This window comes from Triturus cristatus, chromosome 10 (genome assembly GCF_964204655.1).
Source record: "Triturus cristatus chromosome 10, aTriCri1.1, whole genome shotgun sequence".
NCBI lineage: Eukaryota > Metazoa > Chordata > Amphibia > Caudata > Salamandridae > Triturus > Triturus cristatus.
In genome coordinates, this window is record NC_140593.1 from 412,453,440 (window position 1) to 412,476,618 (window position 23,179).

The window sequence follows — 23,179 nt, forward strand, 5'->3', positions numbered from 1 at the left end:
TGCACACCGCCTGACAATACTGGCCTCTGTGTGCCTTGAGTTGCCCATCGTGGCATGTCCACACTGTATGCACATTGTCAACCACTCTCACTGGGTCACATGGGTTACCTCACCCTTCAGCAAATGTCAGCCACAGCATAGACTTATTTCCTGCGCCCACGCCCAGCAGTGCTTCAGTCAGTATGCACACTATCCTCCCTTGATGACTGTTCTGCTCATGGCCCCTCCCTTGCACTATGCCGTCTGGGCTCAGCAACAGGTGGAGTAATGATGCTGCGACTGGCGACCTCCTCACTGTCTCTACCATCACCAGAGCGTGTGGCAGCTATGTTGGCTGTCTGGAGCAGTTCAACAGCACTCTGTGACCTGCACCATCCCTCTAGCAACATCCTGGCTGCAGTGGGCCATTTCCACTTGCATGGCAACTGTGCGTCTGCTCAAGACAGCTGTAGCATTGCATGGGCGGTTAACCGCCTTTGTCTTTCCATCCATGCGCTGTTTTTCACGGTGCCTTGCGCCATGTTCACTCTGCAATTTGCTGCATAACTGCTGTACTGCCACAGTCATGTCCCTCATGCACACTGCATTGGCCCTATGACCCTCAGCAACAGTGGTGAGCAACAGTGGTGTTCAGTTCATTGATGCCCTCCTTAATGTCCCTCATGTTTTTGTTCAGAGACACCAGCTGCCATTGCATTAATCTCATTGTCTTCATTTGCAGCCGCTGCACCTTCACCATGGTGCCCTCAAGACCCGCAAAGACACTGGAATCGTCACCCTGCTCAGACTGACTTTGTGCCCTTGGTCTGCTTCGGGGACCACTGGTGTGGCTACGCTGCATGGGTGACTGTAGGTCAGGAGACTGTGCTGGCTCTTCGGGCTTGGGCTGTGGAGCTTCCAGTGTCTCCTCCACTCCCCCCTTCATCTCCTGTAGTGTTTCCACAGTGTACCTCCTAGTTCTTGGTGTTGGTGTAGGTGTGACATCTGTGGCTGTCTGAGACTCTTCCTCCCCAATATGTTGTTGCCCAGGTGCCTCATGTGCCTCCCTCTCTTCTGCCTGTGGTGCAGGTTCGCCTGTGGATACAAGATGTCCATTTACTGACTTTCCTTGCAGAATTTGTATTACATTAAATTTACATGATTTGCTATTCACACTAACAGTTCTCCGCTTGGTTCTTGACTAGTGTGAGGCCCCTGCGATTGTGTTCACAAATGTCACTGCTATGCTATATGGGTTTTGGGACTACATCGCCCATGATGCATTGCTGGTTGTTATCAAAATGTGGACTGGAGTGTAATTCTAACTTGCTCATGGGGGATTGGGGATTGGGGAGGGTCCAGGACAGGCTGTGCATGCATCTGACCTTGTCTGGTGTTGTCTCGGGCTGAGCTGTCCACGTCTCCTATGCCACTTCTGGTCTCAGGCTGGAGGGTGGACTCCACCAAGTCATCCAGGGGTGTTTTTGCATGCTCTGTGGATGGTCCGCTACCTGTCTTTTTGGCTTGCTTCAGCCTGTCTTCTACCCTCTCCTTCGCCCTGGAGCGCAAGTCATACCAGCGCTTCTTCAGGTCGTCGATGGAGCGCTGTGTGACCCCAATGGCATGGATCTTGGCTTGTATCTCCAGCAAGATCTTTCTCTTCTGCGATTCAAGTACAAGCAGTGATTTCTTCCCAAATAATTGGTCATGTGTCTTCACCACTTCCTCAACAGGACCTCCAACTCCTTTTCACTAAACTTGTGCTTCCTTTTCCTTTCTGCAGGCTCCTTTCCCTTCTCCTCTGTGTCCATCCTGTCAGTTGGTGTCTGTCTGAACACTCCTGTGCAGCTCCTGGGTGTATGCTCCTGCTCTCTGCCTCTCCCACAGCCTCAGGCGCCCAGAAACAGCATGGGTGTGGCCACTTTCTATATGTGATGTCATCAGGAAGCACCGGAATCGCAGATTTGCTAATTTGCGATTTTTTAAAATTGCGATTTCACAAATACAGAATCAGTATTTGCGATTCGTTATTGTGGATTGCGAGTTTTAGAGAATCGCAATATATTTGCGATTTTTGTCCTACATAGCGGTTTGCGATTTCTTAATAGCGATTCGGTAAAAATCGCTATTAAGAACTCGCTAAAATGATTTTACCTACATCTGGCCCTTAGTCTCTTATGGGCACTGCATTTCACAAGATAGCCATGTTTTGCATATTAAGGAAAATCAATACAGCAAAGACATTGTTATCAATAAACAACCGAGAGAAGTGCTACTGGGGTATGTGCTCTAACATTCTGCATACGCCTATTGCCAATCTATCAAAGCCGACTCATAAAATGCACCTTCAGTCTGCAACACAGTACACCTATATGCAGTGTTTCAAACCATGCCAATATAAATAAGAATTTAACTCTGCATCAACCCACACCTTTACTCCATAAAATGTATAGTATTACTAAGTACTAGGCAGGGCGGAACTCGTGGAATTTCACTCTGCGGAATTCCGCAAAGTTACCAAAAAACTCCGCCCAATTTAGCGGAGTTACACGAGCAGGCGGAGTATTGCTTGTCACCCTTAGCTGTAGGTTGATGCGCCGATGGGAAGCGACGAACGAGAGCATGAGGTGGCTGGTATGAGAAAGGCTTTGAAGCTGTTCCAGGAAAGGACTCAGCACTGTTCAAAACTTGTCCAAATCTGCAGGACCAAGTTCGCCCCTGTCCTAAAGTGGTTAGTCCTTACTTTGAGCACAGTACAGCTGTCGTTGGTCGTGGGGCATAACACAGGCCCCGGCAGTGCACTTGGGCTTAGACGTCTACATTTACCAATAACCATTAAACCTTTTCCCTCATGGTCACACTTTGATCTCCGGATCTCGGGTCTGTAATGGATCAGAGTTCAGAGAACGAAGCAGAAGCTGCACGCACCGCAGACCAGGAGCCAATGCATTCGTAGACCTTGTCTATAAACATGGGTACCTGTCCCCAGCGTGATCCTTGTTCTAGCTGCATGCCCACTACTTGCTTTCTGCTAGCCATGCTCTTTGTCTATGCACTAAACATCCTCTAGACTCAGTAGATACAATCCTCATTCTCTCTCTCATCTGTGGCTTTAAGTCACTTTTCAGCCACAGAATAACGCAACGCAGGGTATTACACTGTCTTGTGTTACCCTGCGTCGGGTAGGCATTAAATGGGTTTACTTGAGTGGGTACACCTGGTTTTGACCCAAAATTTTCCACCTGCCCGAGAGAGGAGTAACAAGGAGAAATATCTTTATTTTCCCTTATTTCTTCCTCTTTCCATGTGTGCTGCTGCTCATACCTCAGGCCCCCTTGCACCATGGTGCAAGGGTGCCAGCATTAGCACTAGGCTGCCTGAATTACAACAAGGCATGGAGAGAGAAGAGGTGTGCCGTATCTTAGTAGATATGGCGCATTCGTTGAAGGTTAGCAGGCACTGCCGGTAAAGTAAGAGCAGTGGGGCAGGGAGGGGGACCCACCGCTCTTACCTGTACCGGTCACTCCTGGGGGTTAGTAAATCCAGGTCCAAGTGCATTCCTCGTGCACAGCCCTTTTGGAGGCACTTTTGCACACCAAAAAACCAAAACAGTTCAAAGCAGGGGGGTCTAAGGGAATTTTTTCAGACCACAACAAGATTTATTCCCCATATAATATATCGAAAAACAGTACGAAATCTTGGGGTCTATGTACAAAACATTATGAAAAGTGTGCCTAAGCATTACTAAGACTTGATAAGCCTTACAGCACCAAAACAAGGACTATGACTCACAGCAAGAAACTGTGGGCATATCCCTTTAAAGGACGAAATCCCTCACTCACCAAAGGCGACATGCTTCATCATTTGGGATTCTCCTCCCAAAGGAAAAACCTAGTTCCTTTGGGGGCTACAACTTCCTCTCTACGAGGAAGGAGCTCAGGGATGTCTTCAAATGTAGGTGGAGTTGACTATCAAGCCTTAGTAGTGCTTAGGCACACTTTTCATAATGTTTTGTACATAGACCCCAAGATTTCGTACTGTTTTTCGGCACTTGTGCACACGCAATTAATGCTGAAAAATGCATTTCTTTACGTGTTTTGGGGACAATCGTGGCCTTCCTCACCTCCTCTGGTTGGCTAAAGGCTCAATATAAGGATTCTTCTCCATAAATGTCACCAGAATGAGGCAATATGTTGACTTACGTTTATGCAGGCAACAACCACGCTCAAAGGGATTTTTTATGTCGATAACAAAACCCCAAAGACCATTTGTACTGGACTTCATTGACAATTGTGTTGGTACTGCCATAACATTTTAGGGTTTTATTTATATAGTGTGAGGGTTTTAATCCTGCTTGTTCCATGCAGTTTCTAAGCAAATATTCTAGTGAACCCAATGTCTATGCTGCCACTGTATAATTCAATAGGGCACTGATGATTTTTGGCGCTGCAGCTTACATGAATTGTAGGATGAGCTGAGCACAGTGTAACTGTTTATGACAACACAGACGTGCTTGCAAAGTGCCTGCAGCTGGGTCCATTCAAGCCGCTAGGTCTGGTACTACTTATGTTTTTCAAAGCTATGCGAACGGCGGTAATGTAATAGCACTAACTTAAGCCAGTAATATCGTCCATACCATCAAGGATTACGTCTAATTGAATACTACTTTAAAAAGACTGGTATAAATGAATCTGAGGAGTTAAAAATAGTTTCAGATTTTGTGGAATTATCAATAACTTCGGGTTATGAGGTATTATTCCTGAGCACAGAGTTAAGTACCGATCCAAGCATGAGGGCAATGCAGACTTTTCATTTTTAGATGCATGCTACAGACCGTTCAACATAGCATTTTGAAACGAGCATTGGCAAAGCCAATAAGTCAGGCCTTGGCAAGCTGGTACGATGGTGAGATATCTTTTTAAATTTTTTGGCAAGCATAAACTACAAAAGAAAACAAAAGGATTCCTGATTGTGGTGGCCGTATGCTTGCAATGCAAATTGCACATTAAAAATATATAGACCATCCCCTGTCATTTTTATAGAACAGTACGAGTACTTCCAAGCAACCAGATGTACTTAGGAAATATAATAAAACTCTATTTCGTATTAATGAACATCACAGGAAAATATGATTGTTATTGGTGCAAAGAAAATGTACTATTGACTTTGGACTACTGTAGGGGTGACTAAAAAAGTAAGAAAAAGGATGAAGAATGGAAAGAAAGAAATTGATGGCAAAGGGTTGACCTATCAGCACTTACAAAGAAGTGCACTGCTTTTTATGGATGTACACGCGTGATCAGGTTAAAGGCTGCCAGTCAGAATGCAAGAGAGCCAATGACTGGAGTTGGTTGACTCATTGTCCTATGCTGTGTGCTGTGATGGGCAAACGTGAGTGACAGCTGAAAACACCACTGGATGAAGAACGCTGACCCAAAGTCCGCCTGGGTATGTATACAAATACATATTCTTATCTATGACTACTTTTACAAGGTACATATATGCGAAGTAACATATAGGAAAATTTATTTTTGCCTAGCTATATCTATCTACCTTCATGATAGTTTGGTAGGCAAAATTCTGGTCATGATATTTTGGTAGCACAGTGTTTAAGCTGGGTGTTCTGGTAGTATACTTCAGGACAAAGTCCTGATGACTTGTTTTTGCATCTTTTACATTGGACCACACTTATAATATTTGCAAGTTTAAGAGGTTAGCTCGTGAACTCAAGTGTTTCATGTATTACTTCAGCTATCACCTGCTGTCAATAACTCCCACAACTAGAATAACCATACTCAAAAAGACAGCAGGTAGAAACAAAACACAACTCTATCTCATATTATTCTTTGCTTCACTACACGCATAAGCTCAGCCACACGTGTGTGGCTACACAACAGGAGCGATGCCTGCTGGCCTGCCACACAACACTAAACCTCCTTCCACACAGGCGCATTATTAACCCGTCCTCTACCAACCAAGCACAACGAATAGAAGAGGCACTTACACTTTACATCCAAAGATATTTGGGGCCTTTCACCCCCCCCCACAATGAATGCATGTTCCATATACATGGATAGTAAGTATACGCCAAACCTGACCCATTCGAAACCCGTCTACAGATCACCGCACACATGCAAGTTTACTACAACAGGACCAGTGCACCCCTGGAGCCCTCATCCACCACACCAAAGGTCTTCCCAAACAGACTACAGTATAACCCCCCACTCTACTACCCAAGGGCAATGAAAGGAGGACACTCTTTCATGTCCTAGCAAAAGCACTTTAGGGCCTGGTGAGGGGTAGGAGATGCCATGCCCATGCTACAATGCAATGGGATGCGGCTTGAGATCATTAATAAGGATTTACATGCCCTCATCAATAGTAATGAAATATCAACTTAACAATGACTGCTATCCTAAGACTTTACCTTTTGGATCAGTGATTTATACACACCCCAAGAAATATTCTGCTGAGACTGACTAACTCACCCAGATTGAACATTGCAGGACATTTTATAATGTGTGTTTGAAAAAGCTGTAATAGTGCAAGCAGATATCCGAGAGGGGATGTTGGGATACTGGCATGCTGTTTTATCTTTCTATAGTGAAAGTGAAGTGCAGATTTCCTGTTGCAGGTTCAGTCATTTTGGGCCATTCTGCTCCTACTGGATGTAATGAAGCTGATATTTAAATATAATCTCCGTCTAATAACAAATATATCATAAAAACCATTTGGTACCAGTGTTGCCTCACAAGTCACTTAAAACAGTTTCATTTATTTATTTGCGAATTTATTTAAAGGTTGTTTAATTTTTTTTTTACAGACATCCGGCATAGGTTTTTGCAACCATGAGATTTTTTTGTCGTGGTTATATACGTTTGTATCACAGTTCTTAGTACTTTCCAAGAGATGTCCTGATTGTTTCAGGTTTGTTTCATGACTTTTTGATTGAGGTTTCATAATGCCTTCAAAAACCTTTCTGAATGCAGTGGTTGAGGGCAGTATAATGTGAGGCTATTGATTTATTCAGTGAGGCAAACTGAACTCCTGCTGGATGTTCGTGCAAGGACATAAGGACATTAACGTTAAAAGAAAATACCTCTTCTAGATACATCCATAGTTTGCCCAGGGTGGAAACTTAGGTTAGGGTTACACATGAACTTTGGAACAAAAGTGGACAATCTTTTGGGTGTGGAGCAACGGGAATAGTACTCTAAATATATTGCTGCTAACTGGACAATAATAAACTGACCCATGCTTACACCGAAATACAAATATTTTTGGGGACTCTGGATAGTCTACTGAGTAAATAACGGTCATCAATAACAACACGCAATCCACAAACAGTGGGAATCCATATTCATGTAAATAGATCCAAACGGATTCTTAAAGAAGAACTCGTTCTTCCCAATGTAAACAAGAGATCACTCAAGGCTGGTAGGCCAAGTTCACAGTTCTGAAGCAAACTACTATAAAGGTGCCATCTTTTGACACCTTTTTCGTCTAAACATATGGCTAGTTTTCAAGTGTGACCTTCAATGCATGTTAGAGCCCATCTGTGGGTTATGGAATCCACCACCATCTTTGATATTGATGCGTAATGCAGAATGGGCAGACCTAGAGAAGAAGACAGCACGCTACTGCCAGCCTTCTCATCCTAAGTGCTCTCCACATACCTGGTTTGATGTCGCAGGTGAGCTGCACCCCAAGTGTTGCGCCTCCGAAGTCCGCACCTGGGTAGGTGAAATCTGTGACATCTCCAATGAACTGTGCAGCGCGGTCTGCCACTCGAACCATGGTGGGTGAATCTGCAGCTGGACACCCTTCACCGACACAGGGTACCAACCTGGGCCTTGGCTTCAACCGAATCCTGAGGGGCAGCCTGCACTCAATACCCCTGCATTCCTGGCTAGCGTTGCTGCTCGGTTTAGCGGGGCAATCTGCTCCCACACATGCTGCCTCTATGGGGGATGCAGCTTGGCGAATTTGTTCAGAGTGTGCTGCCGGCTGTAGAGGTGGGCTCAAAGCTTGGACCACAGGTGTCTGCTGCTGGCTGTAGCTGATGCTCGCAGAAGCTCGGCCTTCTGGGAGTGATGCCTGCTGGTGGGGCACACCCTGTGCCCCTCTAAGTTGGTGGCCAAGCCCTGCGCTGCTTCCTGAGCTGGGCTGCACGTGGAAGGACCGGGATGGCCTGCTTGCTCGCCCCCCTGGGCAGCGTCCTCCTGCACACTGGTGGCGAGGTTGTTGCGGCTCGCTCTCCCCCTCAGAGCTTGAGCAGGACAGACCACGGCAAACATCCACGGATGAGTTACCCAGTGATAGCAGCAGGGTCCAAAGCAGTAACACCCCAAATACACGTAAGCGGGAACAGTGCGCACACATCCCATGCCCCAGCAAATCCATCTGAAAAAGACAAAAGGATAAATCACAAACCGCCCTGCGATGACCAACACAGATCCAATCCACAATGGTATGGGTATACAAGGATTGTGCACTATAACATGCAGTACTCTGCAAATTGCCACAGGTACTCACGGTAATCTGCACAACTAGAACATTGTGTCTGCCTCGAGTTATGCCAGAAAACTTGACACTTTTACCGTGACTATGAGTTCCTCCTTAAATTCCGACTCATGGATAAACCCATAGACATCATTTGGAGGTAGTCAGCAGTTGCAGCTGTGACCTCTAGGTTGCAAAAGTTTTGGCTTCTCTGAGGCCAGGGGTCGCAAAGGAAGTGCCAGGAGTAGCAGGGAGCAAGCTAGAGGTCACAGCTGCGACCCCTGACTACCTCCATATAACGTCCATGTGTAAAACCCTGTTTACTCATGGGTCGAAATTAGGAATTTGAAAGCATTTAGCAACTGATAATTATCTGATGAGTTAAATAGCTCAACCTTCATTAAAGTTTGGCAGGTCAAACCTGCCGAAGTTTAACAGGGAGAATCACACTGTATTTACCGTACTATGTGATTTTTTGTGCATTAAACACCAAAATCCGCTTGTTAGTCACCTGAAACTCGTTTTAGGTGCTTATTACCTGATAAATAACGATCCCCATGGAATCTTTCGTTACCAGATGCGATAAATAGCACCTATAGTTGTAATCAAGCCCTAGGGTTCTAAATCTTCATGAGATTCAATATTTCATCACCTGCTCAGATACCAAACTCCATGTGCACACTTTTCTTTTCTCAAAGCTAGATTACAGCTCTTTTCTTTTCATATGACCTCCTTTCTAACCTGTGTTTGTGTTGTTTCCAAACTACGGGAGTGTAACACAGTTTTTCTAACTACCCTGTAAATCAAAATCCTCTACTGTAAATTAAGATTCTTGTGCCTTGCCATCAGTTGTATTTGCACTGTGAGATCACCTCTACTTTGGTTCTCTTTGTCTGATTACACTCAGCTAATCTGTATTCTGCCTCTCAATTTCTGCTGGCTCCCCCCTCCAACCAGCAAACCACGACTCCAGGCTACTATCCTTACCAGCAATAAAAACGTATGATTTCTGCATCTTACTTTTCTTTTTATGTTTGGCTAATAATCCATCTGTGCCAGCAGTGTCAAAGCATTGAATTGGTATTGCAGGTTTGAAAACTGGCCACATTATAAGAAAATGAATGTACATATATACACTTCTCAGACGGTTTTAAAAAATGTGCTGTAGTATACAGTGCACATTGGTGTAAGTTTGGTGTCGTGACTTTTTTGTATAAAATTGATGAGATGTCGTTATAAGGTGGGCGCCACTAATTTGTGCCAAAATTAGACAATGCACTTACTTATATCATTATGCTTCTTTTTCTGTGTCAAAAACTGTTGAGCTTGTGGCCAAAGGTTATGTATGCTGCATTGGCATGGTAGCACGGGAGCCCCTCACCACTAGCACCTTCTGCGGTTCAGTGTTTTGGCCACTAGATTTGCGGCTTATACAATCAGCTCCCTCAGCCCTTCCACCACAAACGCTATGATGTGGCCAGTGCTGACCGCGTTTTAGCAATTTTATTTCCCTTTAAGCCATGTTGCACAGCAGTCCCCGCTGATGTACTATATATCTTAAAACAGTGCAGTGAGCTTGTGGGGAGCAAGTAGCACATGGGTGGGGGGGATACAGAAGGGACAGAGGGAGGAGGGAGGAGGGAGGGAAAATAGAAGACACAGCAGAAGGAGCAAGGGTGGGGGAAACACAATGGACAGCCGGAGGTGGGTGGGGAGTAGGGGAAACACAACAGACAGCGGGTGGAGGGGGTAGTGAGAGAGAGGGTCTACAGACACATGCATGTGCAAAAGTAAGCAAGCACTGGAAAAGCTAATAGGTCTTGCCTATGCAAGAGCTATTGACTTTTGGCAATATGTTTTAGCCACGTTGTACACCACTATGGCTGCTGATCAGCATGGCTAAAAGTTAGTAGGGCAAAGGAGAGTGGAGTATCATAAAGTGGAGTAGAATGGTGTGTTATAGACTGGGGTGGAATGGCATAGAATGGTGTAGAGTAGAATTGAATGGTGTGGAGTGAAGTGGAGTCCCGTGGAGTGTTGTGAAGTGGTGTAGGGTGTTGTGGAGTGTTGCGGAGAGAGTAGCCTCTCGTAGAATGGAAGCACATAGAGTGAAGTAGAGCTGAGTGGAGTAGTTTCAGAGTGGAGTAGTTTCATAGGGTAGAGTGGCATAGAGTGTCGTGGAGTGGCATAGAGCAGAGTGGAGTGGCATAGAGAGTGTTGAGTGGAGTAGAGTGTTTTTAGAGTAGAGTGGCATAGAGTGAAGTAGATTGTCATAGAGTTGGAGTGACTTAGAGTAGTGTAGGAGAGTGGAATGGCATAGAGTGAATTTGAATGCTGTAGAATTGTGTGGCGTAGAGTAGAGTGGAGTGGTGTAGAGAGGAGTAGAGTGGAGGAGTGTGTCATAGAATAGAGTGGGGTAAAATGTCATGAAGTGGAGGGAGTTGCATATAGCATTGTAAAGTAGAATAGTGTTGTGGAGAGCATAAAGTGGAGTACAGTGTTGTAGAGTGGAGTGGCATGGAGTGGAGTAGAGTTTAATGGAGTAGAGTGTCATAAAGTTGAGCATGGAGAGTGTAGTGTCATGGAATACAGTTTCGTAGAGTAGTGTAGTGTGGCCTAGAGTGAAGTGGCAAAAAGTACACTGGTGCTGAGTACATCAACGTAGACTGCATTGGTTTTCAGGAACGTGGTGTAGAGTGCACTGGAGTAGAGTGCTGTAATGTAGAGTAGAGTGGCATAGCATGGTACAGAGTAGATTGCAGTAGCGTACAGTGCAGTGGCATATAGTAGATTGTTTTAGAGTTGAGTGAAGAGCAGTAGAGTGGAGTGATGCGAGGTAGCGTGGAGCGGTGCAGTGTAGTGTGCAGAGGTGTAGAGTGGAGTGGCAAAGTGTGCAATGGTATAGATTAGAGTGGTGTAGAGTGCAGTGGCGTAGAGTGGCAGAGAGTAAAGTGGTGCAGAGTAGAGTGCAGTGGCATAGAGTACAATGGCATGGAGTGCAGTGTCATAGCATTTAGTGCCATAGAGTGCAGTGGTGTAGAATAGAGTGGAGTGGCATAGAGTAGAATAGCACAGAGTGGCATGGAGTGGTGTAGAGTGCAGTGGCATGGAGATATTGCTTCAGAGTAAAGTGCAATGGTGTAGACTGCAGTGGTGCAGAGAAGAGTGGTGTAAAATTTGGTGGTGGAAAGTGCAGTGTTGCAGAGTAGAGTGGCGTGGGGTTGAGTGGTGCAGGGTAGAGTGAAGTGGTACAGAGTAGAGTAGAGTGGCTTAGAGTTGATTGGCATAGAGCGCAGTGGTGTGGAGCAGAAAGAAGCAGAGTATAGTGACATAAAGTGTAGTGGCATACAGTGCATTGGTGTAGAGTGCAGTGACATTGAGTGTAGTGTTGCAGAGTAGAGTGGCGTAGAGTTAAGTGGTGGAGAGTAGAGAGACGTGGTGTAGGGTAGAGTGCAGCGGTGTAGTATGGAGTGGTGCGGAGTGGAGTGGTGTAGAGTGCATTGGCGTAGAGTGGCATAGAGTAAAGTGGTGCAGAGTAGAGTACAGTGACATGAAGTGCAGTGGCATAGAGTTCAGTGGCATAGAGTGTAGTGGCTTAGGGCCTCATGTAGGTAGCCTAACATTTACCACTTCATAAATACCGAATTTTACCGATTCGGTATTTATGAAGTGGTAAATGCTATGTAGGTAATCCATCGGTAATAATTACCGAATCGGAATGGGTCGGTATTTTAGAATCGGTAATTACCGATTCGGTAATGGTAACTGGCTTCCCATTGATTCCTATGGGCCAGGAGGCCCATAGGAATCAATGGGAAGCCAGTTACCATTACCGAATCGGTAATTACCGATTCGGTAATGGGGGGAGCACAATCAAGGGTGGCAGGGTGTCACATTGACACCCTGTTGCACCCCTGATTTCTGCATGTGTGCACATGTGGCACACATACATGCCCTAAGGGCATGTATGTCTGCCACATTGCACACTTCTAAGCGCTTTAAAATGCTTTTACACATCCATTCTTTATTTACCACCAACTATTAGTTGGTGGTAAATACCGACTCCAGACAACACCCACACACTCCCCCTACATCTCATTTCTGTATTCGGAATTTACCGAACCGGTAAAATTACCGATTCGGTAATTTTACCGATTCGGTAAATTACCGAATACAGAAATGATCCCCCTACATAGCAAAAGCCTAAATACCGGTCGGTAACGGTATAATTACCGAAAATCGTCCGTTACCGACCGGTATTAGGCTACCTACATGAGGCCCATAGAGTGCAGTAACAGTGATTGCAGCGGCGAAAATGCAGTGTTGCAGAGTGGACTGTCGTAGAGTGCAATTGTATATTGCAGAGTGGCATAGAGTGCATAGGCGTGGAGTGCAGTGGTGTAGAGTGGTGCACAGTAGTGTGGCGTAGAGAGCAGGGACATAGAGTACAGTGGTGTAGAGTAGAATAGATTTGCATAGAGCGCAGTGATGTGGAGTACAATGTCGTAGAATACACTGTTGAATAGTACAGTGACATAAAGTGTTGTAGAGTATAGTGGTGTAGAGTGCAGTGGTGCAGAGTAGAATGGTGTAGAGTGCAGTGGTGTAGAGTGAATTGGTTTTAAGTAAAGTGGTGTAGAGTGCATTGGCATAGAGTAAAGTGGAGTGGCACTGAGTGGAGTGGCGCTGAGTGGAGTGGCGCTGAGTGCAGTGGCATAGAGTAGATTATTTCAGAGTAGAGTGGAGTGGTGCACGATAGAGTACAGTGATGTATAGTACAGTGGCATGGAGTGCAGAGTAGATTGGAGTGCTATGGAGTGGATTGGCATAGAGTGCACTGGCGTAGAGTGCAGTACCACAGAATGCAGTTTTTGCAGAGTAGAGTGGCACAGAGTGGTGTGGCTCAGAATGGAGGGGTGTAGAGTGCAGTGGCGAGTATTCAGTGGTGCATAGCAGAGTAGAGTGGTGTAGAAGGCAGAGGCTTAGAGTAAAGTGGCATACAGTGGACTGATGCAAAATAAAGTGCAGTGAAGCATTGTGGAGTGGATTGGCGTAGTGTGGAGTCGTGCACAGTAGAGTGGGGTAAAGTGAAGTATACATAGTGTGGTAGTAATCTTACATTACAAACAACATATTTTCATTTGCTATTACCATTACATTTGCACAGACATATAGTTTTACTGCACACAAATAATAATGTGTGGAAATGTCAACAACTTGTGTATTGATTTGTTTTTATTGTGTTAAAATATTTGTTTCCACTTCACTTCAGAATTACCAAAAAATGTGTTTCATTTGTACTTTTTTAATTCTGATATATTCTGAAATATCTGCACAGTTAATTTACAGATATCTACATTTTGTTGTGTGCTAGGAAAAAATATCATAGTACAGCCTTCCTCAAGCACACCCCCAGCAGCCTGTGTGAATGTCATATAAATCCTCTTGCTTTGAAGTCAGAGAAAGAAATGTAAACACCAAGCTCCCTGGAAAACAGAGACTGACATTTGACCTCTGTCTCTGAATGCACTGCAAATGTGAGAAGATAAAAACAAGATTTAAAGGCCTGTTTACAGAAATCCAGTACTGGTGGAAGAATACAGTAAATAGGGTTTGGGCAACGGAAAGGACAAACTCAAGCAGGACAGCCTAAAACAAAAAAAGCCAGCAAATAGAAAGTAAACAAGTGTTAGTTACGAAGCCAATGGTAAACAATGGGCAGAATGCATTCTCAGGGAAGCTCTACAAGTGTCCCCAAGATGTTGTTAGCAAACCATGCAGCTGTGCTGTCTGGTAGGATGGACCTAAAAAGAGTACCTGCAGAAGCCTGTGGCCAGTGGAAAAACCCAGGTTGCAGACATGTAGCTGTACTTAGTCAATGACCACGGCATGGAGACACAGAGAAGCCACAGGAGGAAGCCAAGGCAAGGAGGAGCCTCTAACCAATAAGAAGCAAGTAAACGCCAATTGGACGTAATGGGTGGGCTCTAAGCCCATTTCAAGATAATGTTTTTGTTTTTTTGTTTACAAGAGATTTCACAAGCACAGGTAACACCTATGTAGCCTCTGTAGGATGTCTTGCAGAGGAAACCTCCAGAAGGAAGTCATGGATTGAAGATTCAATAAAATGTTCTATTTTTTCTGGGGCTGTCTGAGCTGTGTGCTCTGCGGATGGCAGGTTCCATTCCCAGATAGTCAAGTTCAGCAGGTTGGTGTGCCAGCTGTGCTGGACTTAGACATGCCTGCAGCTTGCATGTCCAGGGATGGACTGCGACAGAAAATAGGCCCGGAATCAAAATTAAATTGCCCCCGATTAGCGAATCAGATAGCTAAATAAGTGGCCCACATTCTCCAAATCAGGAAGGTTTTAAACCTGTAAAAACAAGCTGTTCAAGAGTTTTACAAATTATAGAAGATTGCATGCATTTATGCTTGCTGCAGGCAATGTTTGTGGTAATATCGCTGAAATCAACAGTGTAACTCGGGCTAGCAGACCATAGTACAGGCCTAAAATCAGCCAAAAAATGACTCACACACTGACCTGTCAGACCAGCCCTTCTGGCACTGCATATTTCCCTATAGGCCAGTCCAACCCTGTGTGTGCCTCTGTGACTATGTCACTGTTTGCCCCATATGTCCAACTGCCCTTCAAACCCTTCTCCTGTAGATGCCTTCTCCCTTATGGCCCTTCAGCCACAGGCTGGCTGCCTTCATTCCTTTAACCTCTTGGTTAACCTCTCTATACCTCCCATGTGTCACCATCTCGCTCTTTGTCTTTGGGCCACCCTGCACAGGGTGGAGGCACACACTAAACAGCCTACTTTGCCTCACATGTGACCTTCTCCTTTGTCAACTACATCCAGGGGTAGGCCTTTGTCCACATAGCCCCAATGGTGAAAAACCAAATTTGTCCCCGTCCCACCTGAGTTCTACTCCACTGACCCTCTACTTTCCTCACCCCTTAATCCGATCTTTTCCCAGTGTCCCCTACGTTTTCCATAGATGATTTCCTATCATTGGATTGAGTGGCTCTGGCCTTTAAGTGACTACCTTTCTTTTGGAAGCATCTTGGCTGGCCTTCCTTTCAGCTACTTGCACCCACTTTATGTTCGTTTAATTGTTTTAGCATGTAGGGTATTTAACAACCTTTGTGAAGGGCGCTGACAAATGGGTGAGGAGCGGAAGGACGAGAAGCTTTATTGATGAGGTGAGCTGGGGCAGGTGGCCGCTTGCAGAGACAACGATTAAACCTTTTCATTGGAGCCAGTCTCCCAGGCCAGAGTGAGACAACTGAATGACATGTATGCAGACAGCTCCTGCGCACCTATGAATGTCAGCACCTCAGGCCTGAGTCCAGCTCTCCCATGCCAAAGTCTCACCTTCACAACATCTATGGATCATCTTTCATCTGCCCCAACACCCAGGAGGTACATCTATTCCTGACCATCCTCCACCAGTGGAATACCCTTTCATCTGTCACTCTACAGTTTATCCTCGCTTTACATCCCAAGTCCTCTGAAAAGACTTCATCCCCTCTTCCCCTCTCAAGCTACTGCGAAGGCATTGTTAGAATTAAAGTATTAATTTATTTGTTTATGTATGTATGTAGTTTTATATAGCACAAACATTACCCAACGGTGTTAGGGCGCCTTAATTGTATTGTATTGTATTGAAATTTATAAAGCGCAGGCTGTGACCCTACGGGTATCCAGGCGCTCTGACAGAATGGAATCACCAATGCAGTGCTTAAAATAGCACTATTGCATTAAATAAGGTACATATATCACTTAGTCATAAATAATGCGTAGCATAAAGAGCAGAGAAGCAATTCTGGGAAGGTGTCAAACAATACTAAGGTAGAATGAAAAGCCCTCTAGCACTGAGGATCGTTGTAGACATTTCCAGGTGTTCGAGCGCTTTCTGTAGCAAATGGAATATTACATTTAGCACACAAATTGCAAAGTCAGATTTATTGAGTATCAGAAAGGAATGAATGTTTGCGCGGTGTTAGGAGGGAGCCAAATCATATCAAGATACAAAGTTTATTCACCACACATGTATCCTTGTGGAGCATTGCATGCTGGATGAGGAAGGAGTAGAAATTAGCAAAAATGTCTTTTGAGTAGAAGGGATTTCGGATCCACTTTCAGATCGCCACTGAGGTGGTGCTGTGTAGACATCAAGGGAGAGAAATCCAGGCTCCTGTTGCACTCCCTGGGAAGGATTGAGTCATAGAATGATCCTTTTCAAAGCTCAGGGGTTCTAGAAGAAGGATTTCCTTACTCCGAGATGGTCTAGACCTACCAGAAGTCTTCAGCGTGGCAGCCAGATACCGTGGAGTGGATGTGGGAAGGGTGCCTAGTGTGCGATGCAAGCCATTTTATACATAGTGCTAGCTTCAATTAGGGAGCCAGTGAAGTATTAACCGTACCAGTGGATATGGTCTTTCCTTTGGTCCCAGAGACGAAACGTGCCGCTGCATGTAAAACTGCTTTCAGTGAAATGAGATGAATTTCGGGAAGGCCGGTTAGGAGAGAATTGCAGTGGACACTTCTAAATAGTACCAGTGATTGAGATAGCATTTTGAGATCTTGTTCCCGAATGAGGGAGCGGATTCCCCAGAGAAGATACAGTTGAAAGGGTACAGTTCCGGCCATGGTGGTGACTTGTGGCTGAGTCTTTTGTCTAGGGTGACTCCATGTGATATGGCACTGACGATGGTCGGCGTGAAGCTGAGGATGCTGATTGGGTCCAACCAACCATGATTGTATTTCCAGTGGGGTCTGAGATGCAGAAATTAGGAGGAATTCTGTTTTGGTTGCTTTTCACTTTAAATGAAATGATGGGAAGTCATCTACAGGCACATGCATCAAGAAAAGCTTTTGCGAGTCCTTAATTGCGATTATTAAGGAATCGCAATAAAGGACTCTCAAAAGCCTATGCATGTAGGAATCGCTATTAAAATAGCGATTCCTAAACATTCCTTAATTGCGACTCGCAATTTGCGAGTTGCAATTAAGGAATGCCTTCCCATTCATTCCTATGGGCCTACAGACCCATAGGAATAAATGGGAGATTGCATGCGCAATTTGCGAGTACCGATAGTTACTCGCAAATTGCGCATACAATTTCAAGGGTGCAAGGGTGTACAAAGGCACGCTGTTGCACCCCTGAAATTGCTCTGTGCACACATGTTGCGCACACACATGCCCCAAGGGCATGTGTGTGTGTAACCTACAACTTTGAAAAATGCACTTTAGTGCATTTTTCAAAGTTTTTGCAAATTACCATCAAGTTCAACTTCATGGTAATTTGTGCCCCCTAGTACCGAAATCGCTATTTTAAAGTGGTTCTTGGATTGCATTTAAGGAATCGCAAATTGCGATTCCTTAAATGCAATCACAATTTAAGAAATCACAATTAATTGTGAATTCTCAATTTGTGAGTGCCTTGAACCTGGGTGCATCGCAAATGCCCTTTTTGCGGGCGCAAACAGCCGATTTTTACGAATCGCACCGCTTGCGTCCGCAAAAATGGTTGATGCATGTGCCTGCTACTCTTGAACTGTGTTTAGAGTGTTGGCTGGGTGGACGCTGTTGCTTGCTGAGGAGAACTTAAGGTACAGTTGGGTGTATATTGACAATAGAGGCTCCTTCAGGGCTTTAAGTGGGCCCGGTCTCACTGGGTCTGAGTACCGCCAGTTTTTTAAAGGGGGCCTCGAAACGAGTCTCTTTCGGGCTCTGTTGTGTGCCTGCTGTCACTGCAGTCTGTTTTTTTTCGGACTGCAGTGGCAGCAGGCACATGATGTGCGCTGCTCACACTACTCTCTTCTCACTAGCGGAGAAGTTACAGCATGACTTCAAGCCAGGTGAGCGTTGTAGGGGAAGGGAAATCCTTTAAATAGACTCATTTCCCTTCTCTTTTTGAAACTTGGGAGCAGCAACACAGTCCTGGTGTCACCAGGTCTCTAAGTGGAAGCTTTTTCAATATTATATACAAGCCATAGTTGCTGCTTATTTATCTAATGCAACTAACCATTGACAAAGCCAATAGTCCTGACTTGTTGTAGGTATAATGTTACTTGCTGTATCATATATCTAGATGCAATGACAGAAACAGCAAAATACAAGTCTGGCGGCACACTATGCTAAGCACAGATTTTTTAGTTTAAGTGTTTGAAGCCACGCCCTTAATTACATTGGACACGCCCCTTTGAGAGACCCTCAATTTTTTTCATGCCTCTTAAAGCCCTGTGCTCCTAGTTGTTTCAATGTCTGTTCGCATAACTTGTCTGTGTGGCGGCTAAGTGTACGATTGTTTGTGCTGTGCACATTGTGAACCTCTCAGAGGCTTACGCTGCTGCTGTGTAAGTGTTGCCTGTTGTGTGACTAGCTGCAACGCAGAAAATACATTTCTCTTTTCCCATCCTAAATGAATGACTTTGACAACTCTTTTTCTCCCTCTTTCCCAATTTTCAAAACCTCGCTTGAAATGTTCTCTCTTCGCTTGTGCCCATACTTCTTACCTACTGCCACCCCCAAAAATTATCCACGACACGTTATCTACTTCCACCACTGCATGCGGTTGATCCGTGTTTCATAATTGGTGCGCAGCAGGTCTTTGTTGAAGGTACTTAATACAAGAAATCAATAAAACGTGCGCTGACGTAGCACACTATGTCTGACAAAAGGCATGCGCTGTCAACAGCCTGCAAAAGCAGTACAAAGTGTGTCTGACATAAGGCATACACTGGGACTTGCATTTTCGTTCCAGAGCACGACGTTGACAAGAGACATTCCTTGCATCCTGTTCCACTTAATACAAATTACTCCTGACATGAGACACATACGCCAGTGGCGAGAGTTTACACTGCGCAATATAAATAAAATAAACACACTGCGATCTTGTCTAATTTAATGTTATTGTATCTTTGACAAAGGCATATTATGCAACCTGAATTGCAAAAAACATTGGAACGTGTCTCGCGGTATAACCCTAGCCACATTTACCAAATGAGTTTGGAAACAATACGTGCACACGTGTTACGCCCTTATCTGGAAGAGGACGCGCGCAATAAGCGTTGCTTGCTAGATCTTTCGACGGTGCGTGTCAAGGGGCATTCTGGTCCTGGCTGTCCAGAGTGTCTTCCAGTGAGTGACGTGCACCCAGCCTCCCATCCGCCCGACAGTAGGTTCCATCAGTTGGTAATAGTACCATCTGTCATTGACTCTGCTTAGACACAGCAAAAGTGCGGTTTGAAGTGCAATATAAGATCAAGTTGGTATCATTATTAACATCCCTTAACATGTAAGTGGCTACGGCGGGATCACCAGTGTCGCAACGCTAGATAAGGAGGCCCCCCTGCAGATTGAGATGAGTGACCCGGCACTCATGAATCCTAGACTTTGTACTGTATGTTGCCCCCCTGGAGGATGGTCCCCCCTCCCCCCCCCCCCCCCCCCCACAGTGAGGGCCTATGGGGATCGTATACAGAACAAAATGGCTTTACAGAAGTTTCGAGCACAGAGAGCACTAGACGCTATTTTTGCCTCTAACTGCTCATTTCCATCAGAATCTTCCTATGTTGCCTTATAGTGCACACCAAGGTGTCCAAGTTCCACAGATTTCCTGTCAGCCGTCCCGGACGGGAATACTCACATTTAAACGCTGTCAGCCTGGTCTCCCTTCTACCCCGCTGCTGCCCCTTCCTCTTTAGCCGTCAGTGTCACCGGGAGGACAGTGCCCACCCGCGCCTCACCGAGGGCGCGCGCACAGCCCTCTGCGCCAAGTCAGCTCAGTCAGAAACTTTCCGCGCTCTGTCAGCCTCTGGTCCCGGTAGTCGCGAGCGGCCTCCTCCGGAGAGGCTGCGAGGGAATGCTAATGTGTAACATTCCTTAGGTTTCATTAGCATCACGTTTCCCTAGGACCTCCCTTTAACCCCCTCGGCGCCGCATGTTGCTGTTATCGTAAACCTACCCCGAGGGGAGGCTCGTGCGTTCAGGCTGTCCCACTCGACATGGCTTCAGCAACCTTTTAGGAGCACAGGAGGAAATCACCCCCGGAGCCAGTCCAGCGGTGCCCTCTGAAGGAGGTGTGTTTAGGGTGGAGGGGCCAGCCTGCAAAAACAAATACAGATAGCCTAATCTGGCCACACACACTTTCAGCTGGACACTGTGTGCTGCGCATTTTACAAATTGTGTATTTTCTGTGTAGGAATTAATACATTTTTTTGCAGTTTTAAATACCGCGAACTCGACCCGAAGGTATTGGAGCCTTTACAGGAGCACATTACACACGGACACATTCATGTTTGGTAGGCACAGGCAGATTAAGTGATTTGCCCAGAATCACAGGATGTCGAGGCGACGCTGAGACTCGAACATGGTTTTCCAGCTGCAAAGTTAGCAGCTCTGGATGTCACGTCAAGTTGGAGCACCGTTCCCAAAGTTCCCCCGCCTCACTCTATAGCATATTCAGATGGGGCCCCTGCTTAGTTGCATAATCACCGTTCTTTAGGTATTTTCCGACACCTGCGGTGGCGTAATTCCACAATGGATACAATATGTGGTTTTCCGCTTGCGTCTTTTGGCGAGGAGAGCAGAGACGTTTCGGGTCATCCTCGAAGCCAAATTTAAAGCAGGCTTTGAAATGAAGTGTTGGAATGCTTTCAAGTCACCGTGGAGCTTATAGGACTGCTGCAGAGAAGCTTGGAAACTGCTCCCAGGCCTCTAGCATCCTAATCCTGCTACCGCTCCGCCTCCGGCGTAAAGAGCAGAAGACAGAGAAAAGATACCCCAGCTGAGCCCCAAACCACAATGGGCAATACAATATGTGCCAAAGAGGAGGTCCTCTAATATCACACCTTTAGCTTGGTTTCCCCTACGTCACGGGGTGCTGTGTTACTAATATTGATGTTGAAAAACTGACCTACAAAAATAACGGGGCCACTGCATTGTCTACTACTAATTATCTCATCAAGATAAGTATATATTTACTATTCTTAAACCCACAACCAATTACCTTGACTTAAATTGCAATAGAGTAGTAAGCGCCATATATCGTGGCTGCGGTATTTTTGTAGGTTGATATTTCGATTGTGATACATGGTACAACATACCGGTGCCTGCCCATGTGACCACCTCATGTGCGCCACTTATCCAATTCTGGCTTTTCAGTCAACAAACATCTTGCATCCTGGGACTTTCTTTTTTTCTTTTGCCATAAGGGTTTTGGATACAGAATGGCAGGACTTGCACTAGGCATTACACATGACAAGGGAACACTCTGCAGTTTGTTCTTCCTCAAAATAAACCAATCCTTCCGCGCATGAGGCTCATTGTTTCATAAAAACAAAAGTTGTTTTATTTGAAAGCATGGATGCTTTAAGGCTTTTTCCACAGCCTGTGACAAGCAGGTTCTATCAAACATCAGATCACTGGTGTTTCCCACTAGATAGAGCCTTAGGTGCTGGTTCTACAGCCGGAAGTTGCCCTCCTCGATCTTCTGGGGAGGCGTGGAAGAGCAGCGAGGGCCCGTTTCAATGAAGGTGGTGTGGAAGGCTGGATATACAGCAGAACGTATTCATCATAGTTGTAAAAGCATATTCTGTGAGTACTCAATTTAATTATATCTTAAATATATTTATCTATATAGTGCAAATCTAGGTGTGGAGCAACAGAGTGCTGTATATTATGTAAGGTGTCGAGAGACAGTCTACAAAATCATGTACATCAAGAGATGATTATTCAAATACATTTTACTCCGAGTTAGGCACAGGAGATGAAGGGCCTAATTAGGATCTTGGTGGATGTCACAAACATGACAGATATCCAGTCCACCATATTACAAGTTCCATAGGCTATAACAGAACTTGTAATACAGCGGACGGGATATCCGTCACATTTGTGACGGAGTATCCCAGACGCCAAGATCGCAATGAGGTCCAAAGTGATTTGCCCACAATCACATTGATGCTGAGTCTAGCACCAAACGTAGGACAACAGACCCCAAGGTCGAGCCACTAAGTCACATCTCCTCCTATTTGCAGTTCCAACGGAAATCAAATATTAGAAAGTAGAAAAACTCAGTAGACTATGGAATAGTACTTCAACACTTTACTGTGGTAAAATCACGATCACTGGATATCAGCACAATCTTGAATCTGAAAACACAGCACAATGGTAATGTAGTTTCTAAAACACTGGAATGTTTAAGCAAAATTCACAAACATACTGTAAGGAATTAGCTTGTTGGTTGACTGGGGTCAAACAGCAACCTTAGTTCTTCTCAGGATCCTTCTAACAATTATAAAGTGAAAACACCACACAAAATGGGCCCCACACAAAGTTAATAAATAAAACAATACCAAACCATCAACAATCCAATCAGTAGAATCGGAGAGATGCAATTTTAAAGATTTTAGTGAAAATAGTGCCAAAAAGCACAAAGCGCCAACTGTGGATAGCTGGGGCCATATTACAGTAAATGCGTATTTTTCATTGTTTGCGCCGGGCACACCTTTTAAAAAGGGCACCTGTCACAAACAATTTAAGATGCGCCCTATCACTATGAATGCGCTGCCCCCAGGGCAGCCGCGAACTCGACCTGGGGGCACGTATTCAGGTGAAAAACGGAGCAGCTGCTTTAAAGCTGCTCTGTGTTTTCACAGTGCAGGCAGCATTCCGCATGCAGTCAGAGA

The 23,179-nt window shown here is 45.2% G+C and overlaps 1 protein-coding gene across 1 annotated transcript in view; it reads right to left on the minus strand.

Annotated features, from left to right (window-relative positions):
- Nucleotides 1-20,309, minus strand: part of LOC146789531 (uncharacterized) — a 135,921-nt gene extending 115,612 nt beyond the window's left edge. Inside the window, exons 1-2 of the mRNA XM_085631698.1 lie at nucleotides 20,140-20,309; nucleotides 7,656-8,382 (exon numbers count right to left, since the gene is read on the minus strand). Coding sequence (XP_085487824.1) covers nucleotides 7,656-8,382 — 727 coding nt within the window. The 5' untranslated portion in view covers nucleotides 20,140-20,309. The remainder of the gene's footprint in view (nucleotides 1-7,655; nucleotides 8,383-20,139) is intronic.
- Between the last annotated feature and the right edge of the window lie 2,870 nt (nucleotides 20,310-23,179).